The sequence below is a fragment of the Mesitornis unicolor genome, unplaced genomic scaffold (genome assembly GCF_000695765.1).
Source record: "Mesitornis unicolor isolate BGI_N332 unplaced genomic scaffold, ASM69576v1 scaffold3279, whole genome shotgun sequence".
Classification (NCBI taxonomy): Eukaryota; Metazoa; Chordata; class Aves; order Mesitornithiformes; family Mesitornithidae; genus Mesitornis; species Mesitornis unicolor.
Window position 1 is genome coordinate 5179 of NW_010206379.1, and position 21418 is coordinate 26596.

General features: G+C 41.2%; 1 protein-coding gene across 1 annotated transcript; it reads right to left on the reverse strand.

Moving 5' to 3' along the window:
• Positions 1 to 5667: 5667 nt before the first annotated feature.
• On the reverse strand, positions 5668 to 18131 carry LOC104546348 (ubiquilin-1-like). The gene is made up of 8 exons (XM_010191715.1): positions 18105 to 18131; positions 17657 to 17808; positions 11131 to 11249; positions 9425 to 9687; positions 8450 to 8608; positions 7562 to 7793; positions 6857 to 6999; positions 5668 to 5760 (listed from the first exon to the last, which is right to left on the reverse strand). Exons 1-8 carry the CDS (start codon positions 18129 to 18131, stop codon positions 5668 to 5670), a joined length of 1188 nt encoding a protein of 395 aa, XP_010190017.1.
• Positions 18132 to 21418: the final 3287 nt, after the last annotated feature.

Genomic DNA, 21418 nt, shown 5'->3' on the forward strand with positions numbered 1-21418 from the left:
CAGCAGGTCAAGGGAGTTGATTCTCCCTCTCTACTCTGCTCACGAGAGACCCCATTTGTAGTATTGCATCCAGTTCTGGGGCTGCCAGTACAAGAAAGATATGGACCTTCTGGAGAGAGTCCAGAGGAGGGCCACAAAAATGGTCAGAGGGCTGAAACACCTTCTATGAAAAAGGCTGAGACAGTTCGAGTTGCTCAGCCTGGAGAACAGAAGGCTCCGGGGGAACTTTATTGCAGCCTTTCAATACTTAAAGGGGGCTTATAAGAAACACAAGAGACACTTTTTACAATGGCCTGTAGTGACAGGACAACGGGCAACAGTTTTAAACTGAATGACTGTAGGTTTAAATTGGGCATAAAGAAGAAATTATTTATGATGAGTGTGGTGAGACACTAGAACAGGTTGCCCAGAGAAGTTGTGGATGTCTCATCATTGGAAGCGTTCAAGGTCAGGTTGGATGGGTTTTTTTTGAGTAACCTGATCTAGTGGAAGATATCCTTTGCCCATGGCAGGGGACAGAACCTAGATGATCGTTAAAGGTCCCTTCTAATGCAAATCATTCTATGAATTTACGATTCAAAATTGTACAACTTTTACATTGGGATGAAGCTCACAAATATCTTTTTGTGTTCTTCATATTCCAGGTTCATTATCAACAATGTTTTTTGAAAGTCTGTTTGAAACACTTCAGATGTCAGCTAACAAACCAAAATAACATATTCTTTCTGATTTGTTTAAAAAAGAAGACAAAATCACTAAAACCACATTAGTATCTGAGCTTCAATAAACATACTACAGTTGTAAGAAAACTTCACTGGTGTGACATATGACAGTATTAACTATTGGGCTGGCCAAAGTAATTGTGTTTTTTTCTGGGTAAATGAAAGGCGAATTTTTCATGGGAAACAAAAACAGTATTAAACAATATAGTGTCCATTTTTGTTCAATTATCCTTTGCCGTTTTCAGGCAATTTCATGATTCCATGCTCAAAAATGTTCTTATCCTTTTTCAGCAAAGAACAGCTCCAAGGACGATTAGATATCCTCATCAGCAGTGAAAGTTTCACCATTCAAGGCATTTTGTAAAGAGCAAAACAAATGGCAGTCTGATGGTGCCAGGTCTGGCGAATATGGTGGATGCGGTAACACATCCCATCCAAGCTGCAACCATTTTTGATGAGTGACCAAACTTGTATGTGCTCTAGTGTTATCATGGAGAAACACAGCACCTTTGCGATTCACCAATTCTGGACGCTTCTCTTTGATGGCATCATTTAATTTATCCAGTTGACAACAGTACACGTCCGAGTTAACGGTTTGGTTCCTTGGCTGCAATGCAAAACACACAATACCTTTGAAATCCCACCAGACTGACAGCATAACCTTCCTTTGGTGAATATCTGCTTTTGAAGTGCTTTGAGCTGGTTCATCACGCTTGCCCACGATGTTTTTCATTCATCATTGTTGTAGACGATCCATTTGTCATCGCCTGTTAGCATACGTTTCAAGAACGGATCGTTTTCTTCACGTTCCAAGAGAGAATCGCAGATGTCAAAGCGCTTAGTGAGAGAATTTCTTTGAGCTCATGTGGTACCCAAATATCGAGTTTCCTAATGTATCCAAGTTGTTTTAAATGGTTTCCGACGCTCGATTTCTGCACATTAAGATTACTGGCAATTTCTCATGTCGTTAAACACCGATTGGATTCGATCAATGCCTTTATTTTGTCGTTATTAACTTCGATTTGCCTTCCTGAGCATGGTGCATCTTTAACATCAAAATCTCTGGACCGAAATACAGCAAACCAATACTGACACTGCCATAGTTTTAAGGCATCTTCACCATACACATCACATAACTTTTTATGATGTCGCACAGCATTTTTTTCCAGCTGTCAAGTTATATAATGAATTTGCATTTTAAAATGAAGTTAGTTACTTTTCAAGACATGTATGTCCATCTATTAAAAAAAATGCAATTACTTTTTGGCCAACCCAATAGCAAACACATAATATACAAATACCCTCATTACACTGCAAATTTAACTAAAAACTGGCTTTTGCAACCACAGATAAAAGACATACACTTTTAATTTCTTAAATTAAACATCTAAAAACCAGACTATTTTAGATACAAACTCAAAAACTTATGCTCACCTCTGCTTATAGATGCCACATGTAAGTGACAATTTATTTGTTTCAGTTAGAAGTCATGATAGCCAGTCCTGCTTCAAATAGCAGACTGGCTGATTAGTCTCAGCAGCCTTCACTTGGTAACCAGACCAAAATCCTTCTGCTGCAAAAAACATTTTTTATTCAAAGAACTGCACAAATGAAGGTTAATCTTCCTCTGGTGCAAAACAGAGGAGCAGAATGGGGCACAAATATCAAACGTTGACTCTGTCAACAGGTTGATTCCTGAAATATGAGTGTGTAATGAGGCTTGAGCGCAGCAAGTTTTTAAACACACTCCGTTTGTCTCTTGGATTTGTATCTTTGCGATAGCTAAGAGTCAGAGAAGAATAACTAAATGAATAGCTGGTGAAATTTAGCCAAATCTTCAAAGGAGAAAAGCATTTTAGATTCACTGAACTAAGCTGCTGTGATTATTTGTTTAAGAGAATAACCATTAAGCCATGACTAACTGTCTGATATTTAGAGTTGCTTTTACAGAAAACTGACCCAATGATCCTCTGAGCACTTAGGTGACTTGGATCTCTATTAAAGGTTCTAATTCCAGCTGTAGAGTAGAACAATTCTCAGTAAAACTTATGTAAAAGAAGTAGAAAGCGTAGCTCACAGATGTCTTTTTCTAGTTGTGCTGATCAGCTGGCCATTTATTGCAAGTGCTTTTGATTATACAGAGAAACATTTCATTGTTTCCATAACCCAGTCCCATAATATAATGAGAACAGATGAGTGAGGAAGTACGGACTGCGATACTGTCAATATTCTGAGAACATCCAGGTATTTCTCCAGTTTACTTCATCTGTTAATGTTGTTGATCAACTGACCTAACATGGAGAAGACAGCAGAGAACTAGCTGTGCAGATAAACCCCAAGGTGGTAGTGATGTAAAGAGACACAAACACATTAAGAGCATCTGGGTGAAGATTAGGGGGACGGCAAACAAAGCAGATGTCATAGTGGGTGTCTACTACCGATCGGCCAGCCAGGATGTTAGCGCTGATGAGTTATTCTGTAGGCAATTAGGAGAAATCTCTGGATTGGTAGCCCTTGTCCTTATGGGAGATTTCAACTTCTCAGACATCAACAAGGAATACCGTAATTGCTGAGATGAGCAAGTCTGAGAAATTCTTGAAGTTTGTGGAAGATAACTTCTTGTCACAAGTACTCAGTGAGCCAATGAGGAAAGATGCCCTCCTAGACTTGCTGTCTGTGAATAGAGAAGGACTCGTGGGAGATGTGATGGTAGGTGGCTGTCTTGGCCACAGGGATCACAAGTTTAAAATTTTCAGTGTAATGAGACAAAAAAGATCAGCAGGGTTGCTATCCTGGATTTCAAGAGAGTAAACTTTAAGCTACTCAGGAAGCTACTTAGCAGTGTCCCCTGGGAATCTGCCTTTGAGGGCTTAGGGGTCCATGAGTGCTGGTCAGTTTTTAAGAACCACCTTTTAATAGCACAGGCAATCCCATCGTGTCGTAAGTCAGGCAAACCAGGCAGAAGATCAGCTTGGCTGAACAGGGGACTCCTTGTGGAGCTCAAGAGGAAAAAGAAATTATATGATCTCTAGAAGCAAGGTCAGGCTTCACAGGAAGATTACAGAAGTCTGGTTCGTATATGCAGGGAGAAGACATGGAAGGCCAAAGCTCAACTAGAGCTGAATCTGAGCAGTGTTGTGTCAGACAAAAAGAAAGGCTCCTTTAAAGTATTTTAATAGCAAGAGGAGGTCCAAGGAAAACATTGGACCAATACTTGTCGAAGATGGGTTTTTTGTTTGTTTTTTTTGTTTTGGTTTTTTGTTTGTTTGTTTTGGGTTTTTTTGTTAGTTGTTTTTTTTTTATTTTTCCTCCCAGTCTTTAATAATACTGATTGACCTTGGGCTGCCCGGTCCTCTGAGTTGGAGGACCATGACTGTGGGAACAGTGACTTTCCATTTGTGGACACGGAAATTGTAAGGGATCGGCTGTACAAGCCGAATGTTCACAAGTCCATTGGGGCTAGATGGGATTCATCCCAAAATACTGAAGGAGCTAGCGGATGTTATAGCAGGGCCCCTCTCAATCATCTACCAAAGGTCTTGGGAGTCTGAGGAGATCCCCGCTAACTGGAAGATAATCAGCATTACTCCAAATCACAAGAAGGGCATGAGGGAAGACCCAGGAAACTACAGACCTGTTAGTCTAATCTCAGTACCTGGAAAAATTATGGAGAAGATCATACTGGGTGCTACTGAAAGACATTTAAAGGACAATGCAATCATCAGGCACAGTCAACGTGAGTTCAGGAAGGAAAAGTCCTGTCTAACTAATTTGATATCCTTCTACAATAAGGTCAGTGGATGTAGTTTTTCTGGATTTTAGGAAGGCTTTTGATACTGTCCCTCACAGCATCCTTCTGGACAAGTTGTCCAACTCTGAGATGAACAGGTACACGGTGCACTGGCTGAAGAACTGGCTGAACGGCAAGGCTCAAAGGGTTGTAGTGAATGGGGCTACATCTGGATGGTGACCGGTCACCAGTAGTGTTCCTAAGAGCTCAATTCTAGGGCCAGTTCTGTTTGATATTTTTATCAATGATCTGGATGCAGGAGTTGAACGCACCATTACCAAGTTTGCCTATGACACTAAAGTGGGAGGTGCTGTTGACTCTCTTGAGGGACAAGAGGCCTTGCAGAGAGATCTAGGTAGATTGGAGCACTGGGCAAACATTAATGGCATGAAATTCATGTTGTTATTTATTTTACTCATAACACTGCCTACATGCAATGAGTACCTGGCAATGCACATTTACTTTGATTTGCAAGGACTGCCTAATGATGGAACTCATGCACTGGATTAAATTCCTAAAAAGTTTGCTTAGTCCTATTTAAAGGACACAGTTCTAGCATACACTGTGACAGTTAAGATAAAGCAAATACCGGGGCTGCAACCACGACAGTATAAGAGGGAAAGCTGGTGATAAGGCAGTCTTTACAGGCAAGTATCTTCAGAACTCACTCCACTTTTTCTGAGTTAGCTTATGACTTGCCTCTTTCAAGGCATGCTCTTAAGGTCGCTTTGCCCCAAATATTCAGGGCAGGGTGGAGGAGCTATGAGAAAAGTACCGTAAAAGCTTATCTTAGTAGCAGGAAAAGTAATCATCTTTTTTTTTCTTTAATTTGCAAAAGAAATCACGTAGGAAACAGGTTTTCTCTGGCTGGTGTGCAGTAGGAACAAGTAATTTTTTCTAAGCAAAGACACAACAGCGAGTCAAAGCAGTTGTGCTAATCACAGACAAAAACATCTAAAAGCCAGATTTAACTTTTGAAAGGGATGGAGAGATAAATCAAGCATTTAATTATCAAGGGATAATGCAACTCAGTGTCTAAAGCTAACGAGAATACACATAACAGAATCTAGCTTTAAATGAAATCAAGGAAAGTCACCAGTTTATTGCAAAAATTGCTCACTGAATTTCAGATATTTATTAACAACACTTAGTATCTCATCTTACTTGTTGAAGGAAAATAGGAAGCTGTTGTCTCATTTGCTCTTGAAGTTGAGGATTTCCAGCAAATAAAGGATTATTCAACATCATCTACGGGTCAAAAATATTTAACACCATAGATCAAGCAGTAGATCAAAAAGTAAATACCAGAGTGGATTTTAAGACAACTATTTACCACATATGAATCAGATAACAAGATAGTAGTCTATGATAACCTCAGAGTCATTATCTCCATCTTCTCCTTTGGCCAAAATTTGTTCTGAAACAATGAACCACCAGCCTGAGAATTGACTGAAATCATTGGTGGTGTGGAGTTGGGTTGGTTTTGGGTTTTTTTGTTTGTTGGTTGTTTTTTTTTGGGGGGGGGGGGGGTTGTAATTTTGGGTGTGGGGTTTCTTTTGGAGAGGGTGTATCTTAAACTTCTGAGGTGAATCCTTTCCAGAACCTTGTCAAAGAAATCTCATTTATGTAACAAGAAAAGCTTTTTCTGGTCAGCCTCCACTACAGATGTGATGGTTTCTGTGTAAACATAATCTGCAAAAAGCCTGGGATATTTTCCAGTTGAGTATTTAATATACAAAAGATAATAATACTATCTCAGTTCAAGATTTGACTTTGGATATTATTGCTGTAAGTAAAATTGGAAAGCACTTCTACAATACCATTCATAAAACAGCAGTAAGTATCAGCACTTTTACTGTGAGCAAGGATCACAGATGAGAAATGAAAACCAGAATAACAGCTAGATATGGCACCAACTCCTTCCCCTCCACTTCTGTCCTCCCAAGGTAGGGTGGGTATTTATAAGTTAAGGTAGATCTGCTAGTAAATAATCAAAGCATTTGTTTTGTTTAACTGGTTCTTATGCTAGGCCACAAAATTATAGGGCTGTATGAAACATACACAAACTTAAAAGTTGTTACAAGAAAATGCCTGACATGATGTCCAACTACAAATTGAAGAAACTTCAGATTGCTAAAGGTAACTAGGTAATAATTTCAATAAGTCAGGCATTAGCATACTTTAAAAATTGGACCATTCACAACAGACAAGTTATTGTTGAGACTTTGGCACAATTACACTGATATTTAGAGTTGCTTTTACAGAAAACTGACCCAATGACCCTCTGAGCACTCCTTTTTTCACTTCAGTGCACAGAACACATTGCTAAAACAAAAGCGTTTACCTGTACTGCAAGATCAGGATTCTGGCTCAATGACTGCATCATGCTTCTCATATAGGGTGCAGACAACATATTTTGCATAAGTTGTGGATTTTCTGTTATCTGCTGTAACAAGCTCTGCATTCCTGGTGAGTTGAACATACCAACTTAAAAAAAAAAAAGAGAGAGAGAGAGAGAAAAAAGAAGAAAAAAGTCACTTTAATAAAAATCTTGACTAGAATAAAATTAAATTAGACGGCACAGAACTGAGATATAACTGTGTGGTTTGTTTTGGTTTTGGGGGGCTTTTTTGTGGTTTGGTTTGGTTTTTTTTAATGAGCTTTAGCCCCTTAAGTACATCCCAATGTGGTGGATGCGTCTGTCCTAGAAACAAGTGAAGCCAGAGGTCATGTCCAACAAGCAGTCCTGCTAAAGTATCTGCATTTTTAGCTGTTTTCATGTTTGTCTCCAAACAGAAAGAAATATTATCATTCATCTACAGATTCCCTACTTTTGTTATTTTAGGGCAGTACACCACAAGTATTGTTAGTACTCCAGGTTTACTTTTCATGGTTTTTTTTCTACAGAGGACTTCGATACTAGTCAGATGCTCTATGGAAATAAATGGCAATAGACACTTTGAATCAAAACATTTCTTTCTAATAACAGAATCATTTCAGCAAAGTCCTGAATATTTGCAAATATATACAATTGCAATAACAGACACACCTCCTAGTCCAGGTCCCAAATCTGAGCTCTGTCCCGTACTAGCAGAGGTGCTATTTCCGACATTACTACTGCCACTGCTCTCACCACTGGTGCTGGTACTTGCGGAACTCTGAGAGCTGGACTGAGGAGCCCAGGGATTTGGTAAAGGATCTCTATTTTCTGTACGAGATGGCTGACTGTCCCCTCCTGATGATGCATTGTTTACTAAGGAAGCAAATGGGTTGCCTCCAAGCTACAGAAGGAGAAAAACACATATCATCTATTAGTCAACTATTTTTAAGTCTGCTAGAAATGGCAAATTACCTTTTCAAAATTACACATGAAGATAAATGTTGATGGCTCTTCATCAACTATAATCGCTGTCCTAAAATAAGCCATTGAAAATATTCTGAAAAATACAAACTCTGAAAGAGATATTATCTCCAACCAAAAAAAAATAAATATTAATCACACCTCATTTTAAATGTAGTGTTTGCTACTATACTAGTACTTTGATCACAGTAATGTTATATCTTGCATAGTGGTTTCCAACTTAGAAAAATTTCAAAGCCTTTTTTCTTCCCATCTTAGGTTCCAAGTTACTAAACACACTCTTAATTTTTTCTGGACCTCAGGAATTTTATAAGTCCAAGAAGTAAATTAAATCCATTTAGAATAGATATAAGAAAAAATTATTAATGTTAAAATAGCATATCAAACTCACAAAAAATCTTTATTCCTTCAAGTTTAAAAGAGCATAGGAACAAGCCACACATTGACTTCAAGCTTCAAGAAATTAAGTTTTGTCAAGTACACATTTGAAAAGTTACATTATTTATCTTCTTTCATTTTTGAAAAAAACAAACACAAAAACGTTTATTTTCAGTGGCCCCTACAATTATTTCTCACCTGTTCCTGTGCTGCATTTAACATTGGCTCCTGAATATCTGTGTACAGGCGTCGCAAGGCATTGTAGCCACCTGGTATACTTTCAAGGTTACTCAAGGCTCGGTCTTGGTTTCGCATCATTTCCTGCATCATTGCAGGGTTTCTAGCAAGTTCTAGCGTCTAATGAAGTAGAACATTTAATTTGTATTAATTTAAAAATCCATTCTAAAGTGAAAACATCAGCATGTAACAGTATCTCGGTTACTAATGTCTAACTCCATTTGAGATTAGGTTTAAAGCCAAATCAAGACGTCAGCTTAGTGGGAGGGGAGTCAATAGAATTTTATATTTAGTCAACATTCTGCCACAACTGTCAGTATACAAGCTGAGTCAGAAAGCATTGACTAAACAGAAGAATAAACCCTTGAATGTACCATCCTGTTCTTTCTTGTCTCTTCTCAACAGAGTATATTTCTACCATTTCTAACATCAGTACAGCATGCAGCTTATAACATGAGCTTGAAAAATAAATACCTTAATTTTCCAAAGCCTCCATTTGTTTCTTGATGCCTTCTGCCACATAAGGCATACCTTACATAACATGTAACTTCAGAAGCAATCAGAAGTACCCACAGCTACTTAAACTGGAAATAAGCAGTATTTTGGAGAATTATTACTTTATAGTACACTCACTGTTGACTAGACAACAGAAGATTTCAAGTGGCATCCAATTCTAAATTTGGAAGATATGATTATAGAGTCTTCAGCATCTTTCAAAACCGTGCTGCTTTTTTTTTTTTTAATTAACAGCTTATTTCAGACACCAGCAGCTAGAAATAAAAACATCAGCTTCCTAGTGACCTTTTACAGATTGTCTAACAAGCCTAAATTCCTCAACAATATTTCAGCACTCATCTAAGCATGTCCAATTCTTGCTCTTTTGTTCACAGTTACAGTATAATCAAAGGTCATGAACTTAGAGATCTTTCTACATACCTGTCTCATTATATCTGGATTATTCAGCATGTGACTGATTTCTGGATTTCTCTGTATCAGTTGCTGCATTTGAGGGTTAGCCATAATTAACTGCCTCATCAGGTCAGGATTTGAAAGCATGCTCTGAACAAATGGATTTTCCATTATCTGAACCATCATTTCTGGGTTGGACATAAGTTGTCGTTGCATCTGACTCTGTAACTCTGAAAAGTTTGATGCATTTAAGCCCAGGCTACTGAGGCCTGCCAAACCTCCAAGGCCACCTTTAAGAGGAAAGAAAAAAAATTAAACTTTCAGCTTCTAGTATATTTCTAAATACATCCAGGTTCTTTCTAAGTACAAAATACATAAACATAACCCACACTTCAAAATAATGAAACTCAATGGAAATTCTATCTTTGCATGGTGAGTGTCAGGAGGAAGGAGCCAGGCTCTTCTCAGTGATGTCCAATGATAGGACAAGGGGCAATGGGTGCAAGCTGGAGCATAGGAGGTTCAACCTGAACATGAGGAAAAACTTTTTTACTGTAAGGGTGACAGAGCACTGGAACAGGCTGCCCAGAGAGGTTGTGGAGTCTCCTTCCCTCAAGACATTCAAGACCCGCCTGGATGCGTTCCTGTGTGACCTACTCTAGGTGATCCTGCTCTGGCAGGGGGGTTGGACTAGATGATCTTTCGAGGTCCTTTCCAACTCCTAATATTCTGTGTGATTCTGTGTGAAGGCTGTTAAGGAGTCATCCACTAAGAGTTTGCTTCATGTAACGGGACACCTAGGAATCCAAACCGCATCTGTAATGTAAGTTGTTACAATTCTAACAGCTTTTCTTCTGCTTCACTATAGCTGAGGTACAAGACATGTTTGAGTTCTGGGGTCTCAGGTTAATCCCCAACACTTTCCAATACATTTGTAATAATCATTTATAGACAGACCACCACCATGCGGAATCTCTTAATACAATGCTCCCTATTCTACTCCCTATTCTAAACAAAAAGTAGCTGATGCAACAAGAATAATGCTTTAAATTCTCCTCCTTTGCAGAGTTGAGCAAACACAAAAGTTTCACATTTTTAGAAGGTGCTAGTCAGTCTGGAGAACTGTTTACAACTAACAAAAGCAATTGCTTAACATAGTTTTTCTGGGGTTTTTGTTCTGTTTTTTAAAAAGAAGGCAAACAATGAAAGAGCATAAATAACAAAATCCAGTAACTATGGAAAGAGATAATATTTTAAAATAATTTGACTTCTGTCTCTATTCCTGAAAGAGAAGACTGATAATGCAATCGGACTCAGAACCTGAGAAATACTGGTTTGTAGGACAGGAGTAACTTTGTTATTTCTGTTCCAAGTCATGATGTTATGGGTCCAACTTCAATACTCTCTTCAAGCCAATTCAAATGCACTGTTAAGGAGGAGGAGGAGACTGGAAGGAGTTTATTTACCTATAGTGCCAGAATATGAGATCAGTGGCACCTTACTACTGAAGATGAAACAGTACAAGCCTGAAGTTCTGCACATCAAATTTAAGGAAACAACTTGCCTCTGATAACTTATTGATCAGAAACTTATTATAACTAATACCACAGATTTTTGTAATCAGCAATTTTATATTTTTAAGTCCCTTTTACTTTAGAATAAAGCTCCAGGGATACTTACCTGAAACCAAGATACCCAAGATACACATCATGTTTTCTAACAAATATTCTTACCGAAGCCAAAAGAGTTGCTATTATTTATTGAAGCTGATGTTGAGGTATTACTGCTGGATACTGATGTGGTAGCAATACCGCCAGCGGTGTGTGTCTGTTGACCTGGATGGTCTTGTGATCTATAAAAAGCAAGTTAAAAAAATTGCAAATTTTACAAGGTGTGGTAGGTTGACCCCAATTGTGTATTAATGACATTTAATACAGGAACGGTATCATACTTGGGAATCTTAAATTACTTTTTTATTATTTCTACAATAAAATTTAAAAAAACCCTATTATCTCTAGATGTCTTCCTGGCCAAACTCAAACAGGAAGTACACAGAAGGTGGAACCAAGGACAGGTAACTGGGAAGAACACAAAGACATTTTCCGAGTCTCTCTTTTTTATACAGAGTTGGGAAAGACAAATATTTTGGTATCTTAAGAACGCTAACGTTTTTTTGGCTTTAGAGTAACTCTGTGGAACTCTTTGAGGAATTGGTGGCTTCATTATTATTTTTTTTTCAAAGTAATTTTAAGGATTTGGAGCAGTCTATTGTAGCTTTATGGCCTTTGATCAAATAGCATAAACCAACGGCAATTTAAAGGGAGAAAGCCGGTCAAACTGTGAGGATTGAAACTTGCTGTAAATGCACTGATAAGGAAAGGTCAATTGAGCTTGCTGCGATAAAAGTGCAAACAGCCAAAGACCAATGCATCATGTGCAGAAAGTGCTAAGGTTGATCAGGGCCAGTAGAGAATGGGGATGTTCCTTTTTAAAATATAAAAATATCGTGTACGTTAGTGTTATTTCAGACTTACAGGTAAGTATTTACATTGGTCAATACTTAAGGTGTTTGCTAAGCATGGTGTGGTGGGTTGACCTTGGCTGGACGCCAGGTGCCCACCAAGCTGATCTATCACTCCCTTCTACAGCAGGATGGAGGGGTGGGAGAAAATAAGCTGGAAAAAAACCTGGTGGGTCAAGATAAAGGCAGCTTAATAAGGCAAAAACAAAGGCCACGTGTGGAAGCAAAGGAAAGCAAAAGATTTATTCTGTACTTCCCATCAGCAGGCGATATCCAGACACTTCCCGGGAAGTAGGGCTTCAGTATGCGTAGTGGTTGCTCCGGAAGACAAACGTCGTAATAACGAATGCCCCCGCCTCCTCCTCATTTCTCTTAGCTTTTATTGCCGTGCATGAAGTCATATGGTATGGAGTATCCCTTTAGTCAGTCTGAGTCAGCTGTCCTGGCTATGTCTCCTCCGGGTCTCTTGCCCACCCCCAGCCTACTGGGTGAGGCAGGGGGAAAATGTCCGAGAGACAGCCTTGATGCTGTGGGAGCACTGCTCAGCAGTAGCCAAAACACTGGTGTGTTATCAGCACCTTTCTAGCTACCAATACAAAGCACAACACTATGAGGGCTGCTATGGGCAAAATTAACTCCATCTCAGCCAGATCAAATACACATGGATATTGAGTGTACATTATAAATATGTACTTTTGTTGCAGAAACAAGTAGCTTATATGTGGGAAGTTGTTGCAGTATGACAATATCCTATATTCAAAGCTTTTGAAAAATCTGTGCTTTTATTAGCAGTTTATTTGAAGATGGAAGTGGTTAAAGAGGAAATGGCTTATATTTTGGGCCTGTCAGTTTGTTTTCCTTGAAATAGTAAAGCATCACATATATAGCCAACCAGTTATTCCACAGATCCTTAAAAGCGTACTACTAATATCAGACAAGAGGTTCCTAAACTGTGATGTACAGTTCAGTTCTTAGTGGTGGTTGAATAGTTGCCAGTTGTCCTGGTTTACTGGCACAGAATTTGAGAGTCAGTTTTCTGTTGAGGAAAACTCCGATTTTTGTAAGGACTACAACACTCTATTTCATGGGAACAAAGTTGATAAGACACTTTGTGGCCAGCCCTGGTATGCAGGTTGCCATAGTGATCAAGGTCTTAAACAGTTTTGAGTTAGCCAAGTGCAGAAGCTAGGAGGAGCGAAAGCCAGGGCAGATGACCCAAGCTGTCCAACAGAATTATCCCATACCATAAACATCACATTCACTATAAATTGGGGAGTTTGCTGGGGACGGCCCTCTTGCTCCCTCCTGCTCCTTCTTCTTCCCTCCTCCATGGCTGACATCTCGAGAGGGACTTGTTTACTGCCCTAACTCCAAGGCCTACTCCCCCCCAATATTGGTTGCATAAAACTCTATGTATTTTATATTATAACTGTTATTAATATTAGTCTTTATTATTACTATTTTTTAAAATATATTTCTATTTCAACCCATGAGTCTCCTTTCCTTTTCCCAATCCCCCCCTCCCCAGGTGGGGAGGAGGCATCGGGTGATAGAGCAACTGTATAAACCACGACACCAGTCAAATGGTAACTCGTGCACACGTGCAAAGTTCAGCACAGACTGGGAAGCTGTCGGAGCCCAAGGGAAATAAATTTGTGGATGTGTGTTAAACTCTTCCTAGTTTGTGTTGGACTTTTTACAGTAGAGCTTTTGAAACTTCAGTATTTCAAAAACTATTTCTCCTGCAAAATGTGGGTTAATGCAAGTAACTGATACAAAGGGGGCTTCAAGTTACAGTAACATTATATGAGTTTGTTACTTTTATTACTCTAATCCTTGTAGCGGTGTCTAAAAATAGATTGTCGCTCTTCAGGGCATTGACCTATCTTTTGTTTCTGAAATATACCTAGTATGCTGAAGTTAAAAAGACTTAAACCACCATGATATCTCCTGGAGGGACAACACAGCATGGCATAAGCAATCCAGGAGGTTCCTGGAGTGCATCAACGACAACTTCCTCCTCCAAGTGACAGAGGAGCCAACAAGGAGAGATGCTCTGCTCGACCTCATACTTGCCAACAACAAGGGGCTTGTTGGGAATGTGAAGGTCAAAGGTAGCCTTGACTGCAGTGACCATGAAATGGTGGAGTTCAGGATCCCGAGGGCAGGGAGGAGGGTGAAAAGCAGGTTCACAACCCTGGGCTTCAGGAGAACAGACTTTGGACTCTTCAAAGAACTTCTTGGTAGAGTACCACAGGATAAAGCCCTGGAGGGAAGAGGGGCCCAAGAAAGCTGGTAAATATTCAAGGATCACCCCCTCCAAGCCCAAGAGTGGTCCATCTCAATGAATAAATCAGGAAACAAAGCCAGGAAGCCTGTGTGGATGAACAAGGACCTTCCTGGCCAAGCTCAAACAGAAAAAAAAGAAGAATACAGAGGATGGAAGTAGGAACGGGTAATCTGGGAGGAATACAAAGACATTGTCTAAGCATCCGGGGATGAAGTTAGGGAAGCTAAAGCCCAAATGGAATTGAATCTGACCAGGGATGTCAAAGGCAACAAGGAGGGCTTCTATAAGTACATAGGTGACAAAAGGAAGACTAGGAAAAACGTGGGACCGCTGCTTAATGAGACAGGGGACCTGGCTACACAGGACACAGAAAAGGCTGAGGTACTGAATGCCTTCTTTGCCTCAGTCTTTACCAGCAAGAACGGCTTTCAGGAATCCCAGGCCCCTGAGACCAGGGGAAAAGGCTGGAGCAAGGCAGATGCACCCTTGGTGGAAGAGGATCAGGTCAGGGAATACTTAAGCAAACTGGACATACATAAATCCAGGCTTCCTGACAGGATGCACCCATGAGTGCTGAGGGAGCCAGCAGATGTCAGATCGAGGCCACTCTTTATAATCTTTGATCCATCATGGTGACTGGCAGAAGTGTCTGAAGACTGCAGGAAAGCAAATGTCACTCCTATCTTCAAGAAGGGCAAGGAGGAGGACCCAGGAAACTGCAGGCCAGCCAGCCTCACCTCGATCCCTTGGAAGGTGATGGAGCAGCTAATCCTGGAAATCATTTCCAGGCACAGGAAAGAGACAAAATGACATCACGAGTAGTCAGCATGGATTCGCTAAGGGGAAGTCATGCTTGACCAACTTGATTAACTTCTGTGATGAAACGACTAGCCCTGTAGATGAGGGGAGAGCAGTGGATATTGTCTACCTGACTTCAGAAAGGCTTTGAACAGTGTCTCCCATAGCATCCTCATAGAGAAAGTGATGAAGTAGGGGCTGGATGACGAGAATGGAAAACTGGCTGAGTGGCCAGATCCAGAGGGTGGTGATCAGTAGAACAAAGTCTAGTTGGAGGCCAGGAGCTAGCAGTGAACCCCAGGGGTTAATACTGAGTCCAGTCCTGTTTAACATACCCTGTATGCCCTCAGCAAGCTTGCTGATGACTCAGAACTGGGAGAAGAGGCTGATAGGACAGAGGGTCATGCTGCCATCCAAAGGGACCTCGACAGGCTGAAGAAATGGGCTGACAGGAACCTCATGAAGTTCAACAAGGGGAAGTGGTGCAAAGTCCTGCACCTGGGAAGGAACAACCCCAGGCACCAATATAGGATGGAGGCTGACCATCTGGAAAGCAACTTGGCAGAAAAGGCCCTGGGGGTCCTGGTGGACACCAGGTTGAACATGAGCCAGCAATGTGCCCTTGCAGCAAAGAAAGCTAATAGTATTGTTATGGACATAGGAAAAACAAAGGTAGAATTTGGATTTAGAAATGTTAAAGCTGCTAATGAACCTATTTTAGTTACAGTTTGTTTTATCCAGTAGAAGTACATCTATCTAAAAAGTACATCCACTAAAAGTACATCTATCTGAACGTACATCTACTAAAGGTGCAACCAAGCAACCAAGCCAGTGATCAACAAATATGCCCCATTCTGTAAAATGAATCAAGCATGAAAAATTTATTGCTTTAGCGATCGCTGGAGCCTTAAACCTTTGTTATATGAAACAGGCCCCTCAGCTTTTCTAGTCAAGTCCTTGACCCAAGGTCGTTGGAGGGTCTCTCTCTTTTGAGTCTGGGGTCTGTGGGGAGCTACAGAGCTACCCCAGACCCAATTCCTGTCAACACTGCGCATGATCGGGATTAGGAGGAGTTATTTTAATTAGCTATGGGAAATTGTATGCATATGCATGTATGTATCCTTTATAATGTGTAAACACACCAGGCAAGGTGTGCGTTGTTGGTGAAACTATTCCCCTTCGCACCCGGCTGTAATAAAGAAGTGTCTGCTTATCTGCATCCCGTCGGTGTCGATAAGTTATTTTCACCCCAGTTTTTCAGTGACAGTATCCTGGGCTGCATTAGGAGGAGTGTTGCCAGCAGGTCGAGGGAGGTGATCCTTCCCCTCTACTCAGCACTGGTGAGGCCACACCTGGATCCCTGTGTCCAGTCCTGGGCTCCCCAGTACAAGCAAGACATGGACATACTGGAGAGAGTCCAACGAAGGGCCACAAAGATGATGAAAGGACTGGAGCATCTCTCATGTGAGGAAAGGCTGAGAGAGCTGGGACTGTTTAGCCTAGAGAAGAGAAGGCTCAGGGGAGATCTCATCAGTGTATATAAATACCTGAAAGGAGGGTGCGAAGAAGACGGAGCCAGGCTCTTGTCAGTTGTGCCCAGAGACAGGACCAGAGGCAACCGGCACAAATTGAAACACAGGAGGTTCTTGTCTGATCATAAGGAAAGACTTTTTTACTGTGAGGGTGACTGAGCACTAGAACAGGTTGCCCAGGGAGGTTGTGGAGTCTCCCTCCTTGGAGATGTTCAAAAGCCATCTGGATGTGGTCCTGGGCAACCGGCTCTAGGGTGTTTGACCAGATGACCTCCAGAGGTCCCTTCCAACCTCAACTATACTGTGATTCTCAGACATCTATTATCTCATCACTTCTTCAGAACAGTAGTTTCTACCATTAAGAAAACGGATGGGTAGCACTGCAACTGTTACCATTATTTCATCCTGTCCCTGGGATGCCTGTCAATGAATAGCTTCCTGAGTCCTTACCTTGCTTTAGGGATTCTGATGTACTCCTACCCCCGGAAATAGTACTAATTTCATGTCTGGGGCTTAAAGAAGAGAAGGCTTACAAGATCTACAATACAGGACTTATTCCGTACCACACCTTTAGTAGGACCCCCCATTGAACGACAAATTTGAAGTCTTATTTCATCACAAGAATAATATCAGAATTTCAATATTCTTTAAAACTGTAAGAGCATGGTAACAATGTAGTTGCACAGAGTTAATTCCATCATAAACCAGTACAAGCACTAAAGGCTGCTTGCCCAACTCGTATGCTCATTACACCTGTCTACTGCAGGGGCATGACCATGGGTGCTACCACGCAGTGAAACAGATCAAGGACTGTTCAGATTGTCTTCAGAATGTTATTCTTCACCACCTGTAACTAAGAAGCTAATTCAAGTGATTTAATAGGAATGGCTCAGTTTAGAAAATAGCATTGACTTTCAAATGGCATATGTATGATATCTAGGGACACAAACTTACAGAATTCAGGTTGCTTCTCTTGTTCGGTAGCAGGAGTATTTGTACTGCTTTTGAATGCATTTTAGTCAAACCTAGGTTTGCCCAACAAAAGACTATCACACTAGGAATTAAGAATATTTTTACTACTTAGAGGTAAAAAGAAAACTGCTCATCAGTCAGGTTACCTGTTTTGAGTTTTGATGACCAGGTGAACAGTGAGTCCATCATGAATCTCATGCTGAATCAAAGTATCTTGATCTTTTAAAATTTTTCCAGCAAATATCAAAATAAGCTGATCAGTGTGGGACTTGAAATGCTTAGAGATTTCTTCCTTGAACTAAACAGAAATTAATATAATGCAGTTATGTAATTGGATACTGAAATATCATTTTTTTATTATTTAAGGATGAACTATTTTGCTCACATTTATTATATTAATCCCCTTGTACAATATGTTTCGCTTTATACAACCTACATAAGCTTCACTAAGTTATCTCAACTTTCTCTTTATCCAAAGGAAAATGGAAAAAATGTAATTCTTTATCCGTACAATTAAAGTCAAGTGTTGCATCTCTAGATCACTAACTATATAGATGGCAGTAACAATCATTGGCTTCCACTTAAAGACTATACTGTCATTTCAGTCAGGCATGTACCCATGGCGCAATAAATACATAGTAGTAGTACACATACCAGTGAAACCATCCGTTGCCGACATGCTGAGGATGCAACAACTTGTTATGTTAATTCAGTCCATATTTGTGCAGGCACTGAAAGGAGCAGTATCCTTTCTTCTTGGACATGGTACTGTTACATTTTACATGTCAAAACTAGCAATCCCCTCCATACAGTCAAAAAATATTTCTTAGGTAGCTCTGCATGGTGAATAGCCACATATTTTGGCCTCTTCAGGGACCTGCTTGGTAGAGCACTGTAAAAAGAAAGCTGGTTAATATTCAAGGATTACCTCCTCCAAGCTCAAGAGCGATGCATCCCAACAAAGAGGAAGTCAGGCAAAAACACCAGGAGACTTGCATGGATGAACAAGGATGAACTGTCCAGTAGGACACGCTTAGATGCAAGAATAAATTCTAGAGAGGGTTGAAGCAAGGACAGGTAGCCTGGGAGGGATAACTAAGAAGTTGTCCAAGCAGCCAGGGATCGGTTTAGGAAAGCTGAAGCCCTGATAGAATTAAATCTGGCCAGCAACATCAAGGGCAACAAGAAAAGCTTCTACAGGTACATCAGTGATAAAAGGAAGAACAGGGAAGACATGGGCCCTCTCCAGAAGGAAACAGGAGATCTGGTCATGTGGGATACAGAGAAGGCTGAGGTAATGAACGACTTTTTTGCCTCAGTCTTCACTGGCAAGGGCTCCAGCCACACCACCCAAGTCACAGAAGGCAAAGGCAGGGACTGCGAGAAGGAAGATCCACCGACTGTAGAAGAGCAGGTTCAAGACCATCTAAAAAACTTGAAGATGCACAAGTCAATGGGACCTGATGAGATGCATCCACGGGTCCTGAGGGAACTGGCAGACAAAGTTGCAAAACCACTGTCCATCATATTTGAAAAGTCATGACAGTCTGGTGAAGTTTCCACTGACTGGAAAAGGGGAAGCATAACCACCATTTTCAAAAAGGGAAAAAAGGAAGACCCAGGGAACTACAGACCAGTGAGTCTCACCTCTGTGCCTGGCAAGATCAAGGAGCAGATCCTCCTGAAGGCTCTGCTAAGGCACATGGAAAACGATGAGGTGATTGGTAGCAACAACATGGCTTCACCAAGGGGAAATCACACCTGACAAATTTGGTGGCCTTTTATGATGGAGTTACAGGTTCAGTGGATAAGGGAAAAGCAATTGACGTCATCTACTTGGGCTTGTACGAAGTGTTCAACCTCGTCCTGCACGACATCCTGGTCTCTAAATTGGAGAGACATGGATTCGATGGATGGAACACTCACTGGATAAGGAATTGGCTAGATGGTCAAACTCAAATGGTTGCCGTCAACAGTTCGATGTCCAAGTGGAGGCCAATAACGAGTAGCGGTCCTCAGGGATCAGTATTGGGACCAGAATCGTTTAACATCTTTGTCGGCAACAAAAACAGTGGGATCGAATGCACCCTCAGCAAGTTTACTGACAATACCAAGCTATGCAGTGAGGTTGAAACACTGGAGGGATAGGATGCCAGGAATCTTGACAGGCTTAAGAGGTGGGCCCATGCAAACCATATGAAGTTCAACAATGCCAAGGGCAAGGTTCTGCACATGGGTCAGGGCAATCCCAAGCACAAATAAAGGCTGGGAGAATGGACTGAGAGCAGCTCTGAGGAAAAGGACTTAGGGGTGCTGGTTGATGAGAAGCTCAACATGAGCTGGCAATGTGTGCTTGCAGCCCAAAAAGCCAGTGTATCCTGGGCTGCATCAAAAGAAGAACGGTCAGCAAGTTGAAGGAAGCGATTCTCCCCCTCTACTCTGCTCTGGTGAGACCTCACCTGGAGTACTGTGTCTGGTTCTGGAGTCCCCAACAAAAGAAGGACATAGAGCTGTTGGAGCGGGTCCAGAGGAGGGCCACAAAGATGACCCAAGGGCTGGAGCACCCCTCCTAGGAGGACAGACTTGAGAGAGTTGGAGTTGTTCAGCCTGGAGAAGAGAAGGCTCTAGGGAGACCTTACAGAGGACTTCCGGTACCTGAAGGGAGCCTACAAGATAGCTGAGAAGGGACTTCTTACAAAGGAATGTAGCGATAGGACAAGGGATCATGGCTCTAAACTGAAAAAGGGTAGATTTAGATTGGACATTAGGAATAAATTCTTCACTATGAGGGTGGTGAGACACTGGAACAGCTTGTCCAGAGAAGTTGTGGATGCCACCCCCTCCTTGGAAGTGTTCAAGGCCAGATTGGATGAGGCTTTGAACAGCCTGGTCTAGTGGGAAGTGTCCCTGCCCATGGCAGGGGGGGGTCGGAGTTAATGATGGCAGGGGGGGCTGGAACTAGATGATCTTTAAGGTCCCTTCCAACCCAAACCATTCTATGATTCTATGATAACTCTCATACAGGAACCTCAAATATCAATATTGCAACGACTTATTTCTAAATAACTATATTTTATAGGAAGCAGGGCTAAAAAAAGGAAAGCCCCACTGTATTGAAATCTGAAGGCAAGTCGCTAATTGAAAAGGTTTATAGTATAGGAAGAGATAAAACAGATCCCGAAAAAATGAGCCTGAGACAACAGAGGTAAAGAAATCTCTGTGCCTGGGTAGCAAGTAGCATTTGGTCAGTTAGAAGCCTGCTCACACAGAATTGGTTCCAGTTCTTCAAGAAACATCATTTAAGTCAACCTTTATATTGGTAATATTTAGAGTTGCAAACATTCTAGGAAGCCATTTAGTCTCTCCCTGCCTGAATTGGATTACTTACCTAAATTATTTGGACATTGTGGTAGGTTCACCTTGGTTAGCCACCAGGTACCCATCAAGCCACTGTATCACTCACCCTCCTCAAGTGGACAGGGGAAGAGAGAAAATATAACGAAAGGCTCATGGGTCAAGGACAGCGAAATCACTGGGATGTTACCATCACAGGCAAAAAAGACTCAGCATGGGCTAATTAATTTAATGTATTGCCAAACATATCAGAGTAGGATAATGAGAAATAAAATCAAATCTAAAAAGAAAACCTTCCATCCACCCCTCCCTTCTTCCCAGGCTCAACTTCACTCCTGAATTCTCTACATCCTCCCCCTGAGCAGTACAGGAAGATGAGGAACGAGGATTGCAGTCAGTTCATCATCCGTTGTCTCTGTTGCTTCTTCCTTCTCAGACTCTTCCCCTGCACTCTTCTCCTGTCACCCACAGGAGACAGTCCTCCACAAACTTTTCCAACATGGGTCCTCTCTAGGGGCTGCAGCTCTTCATGAACTGCTCCAGCATAGATCCTT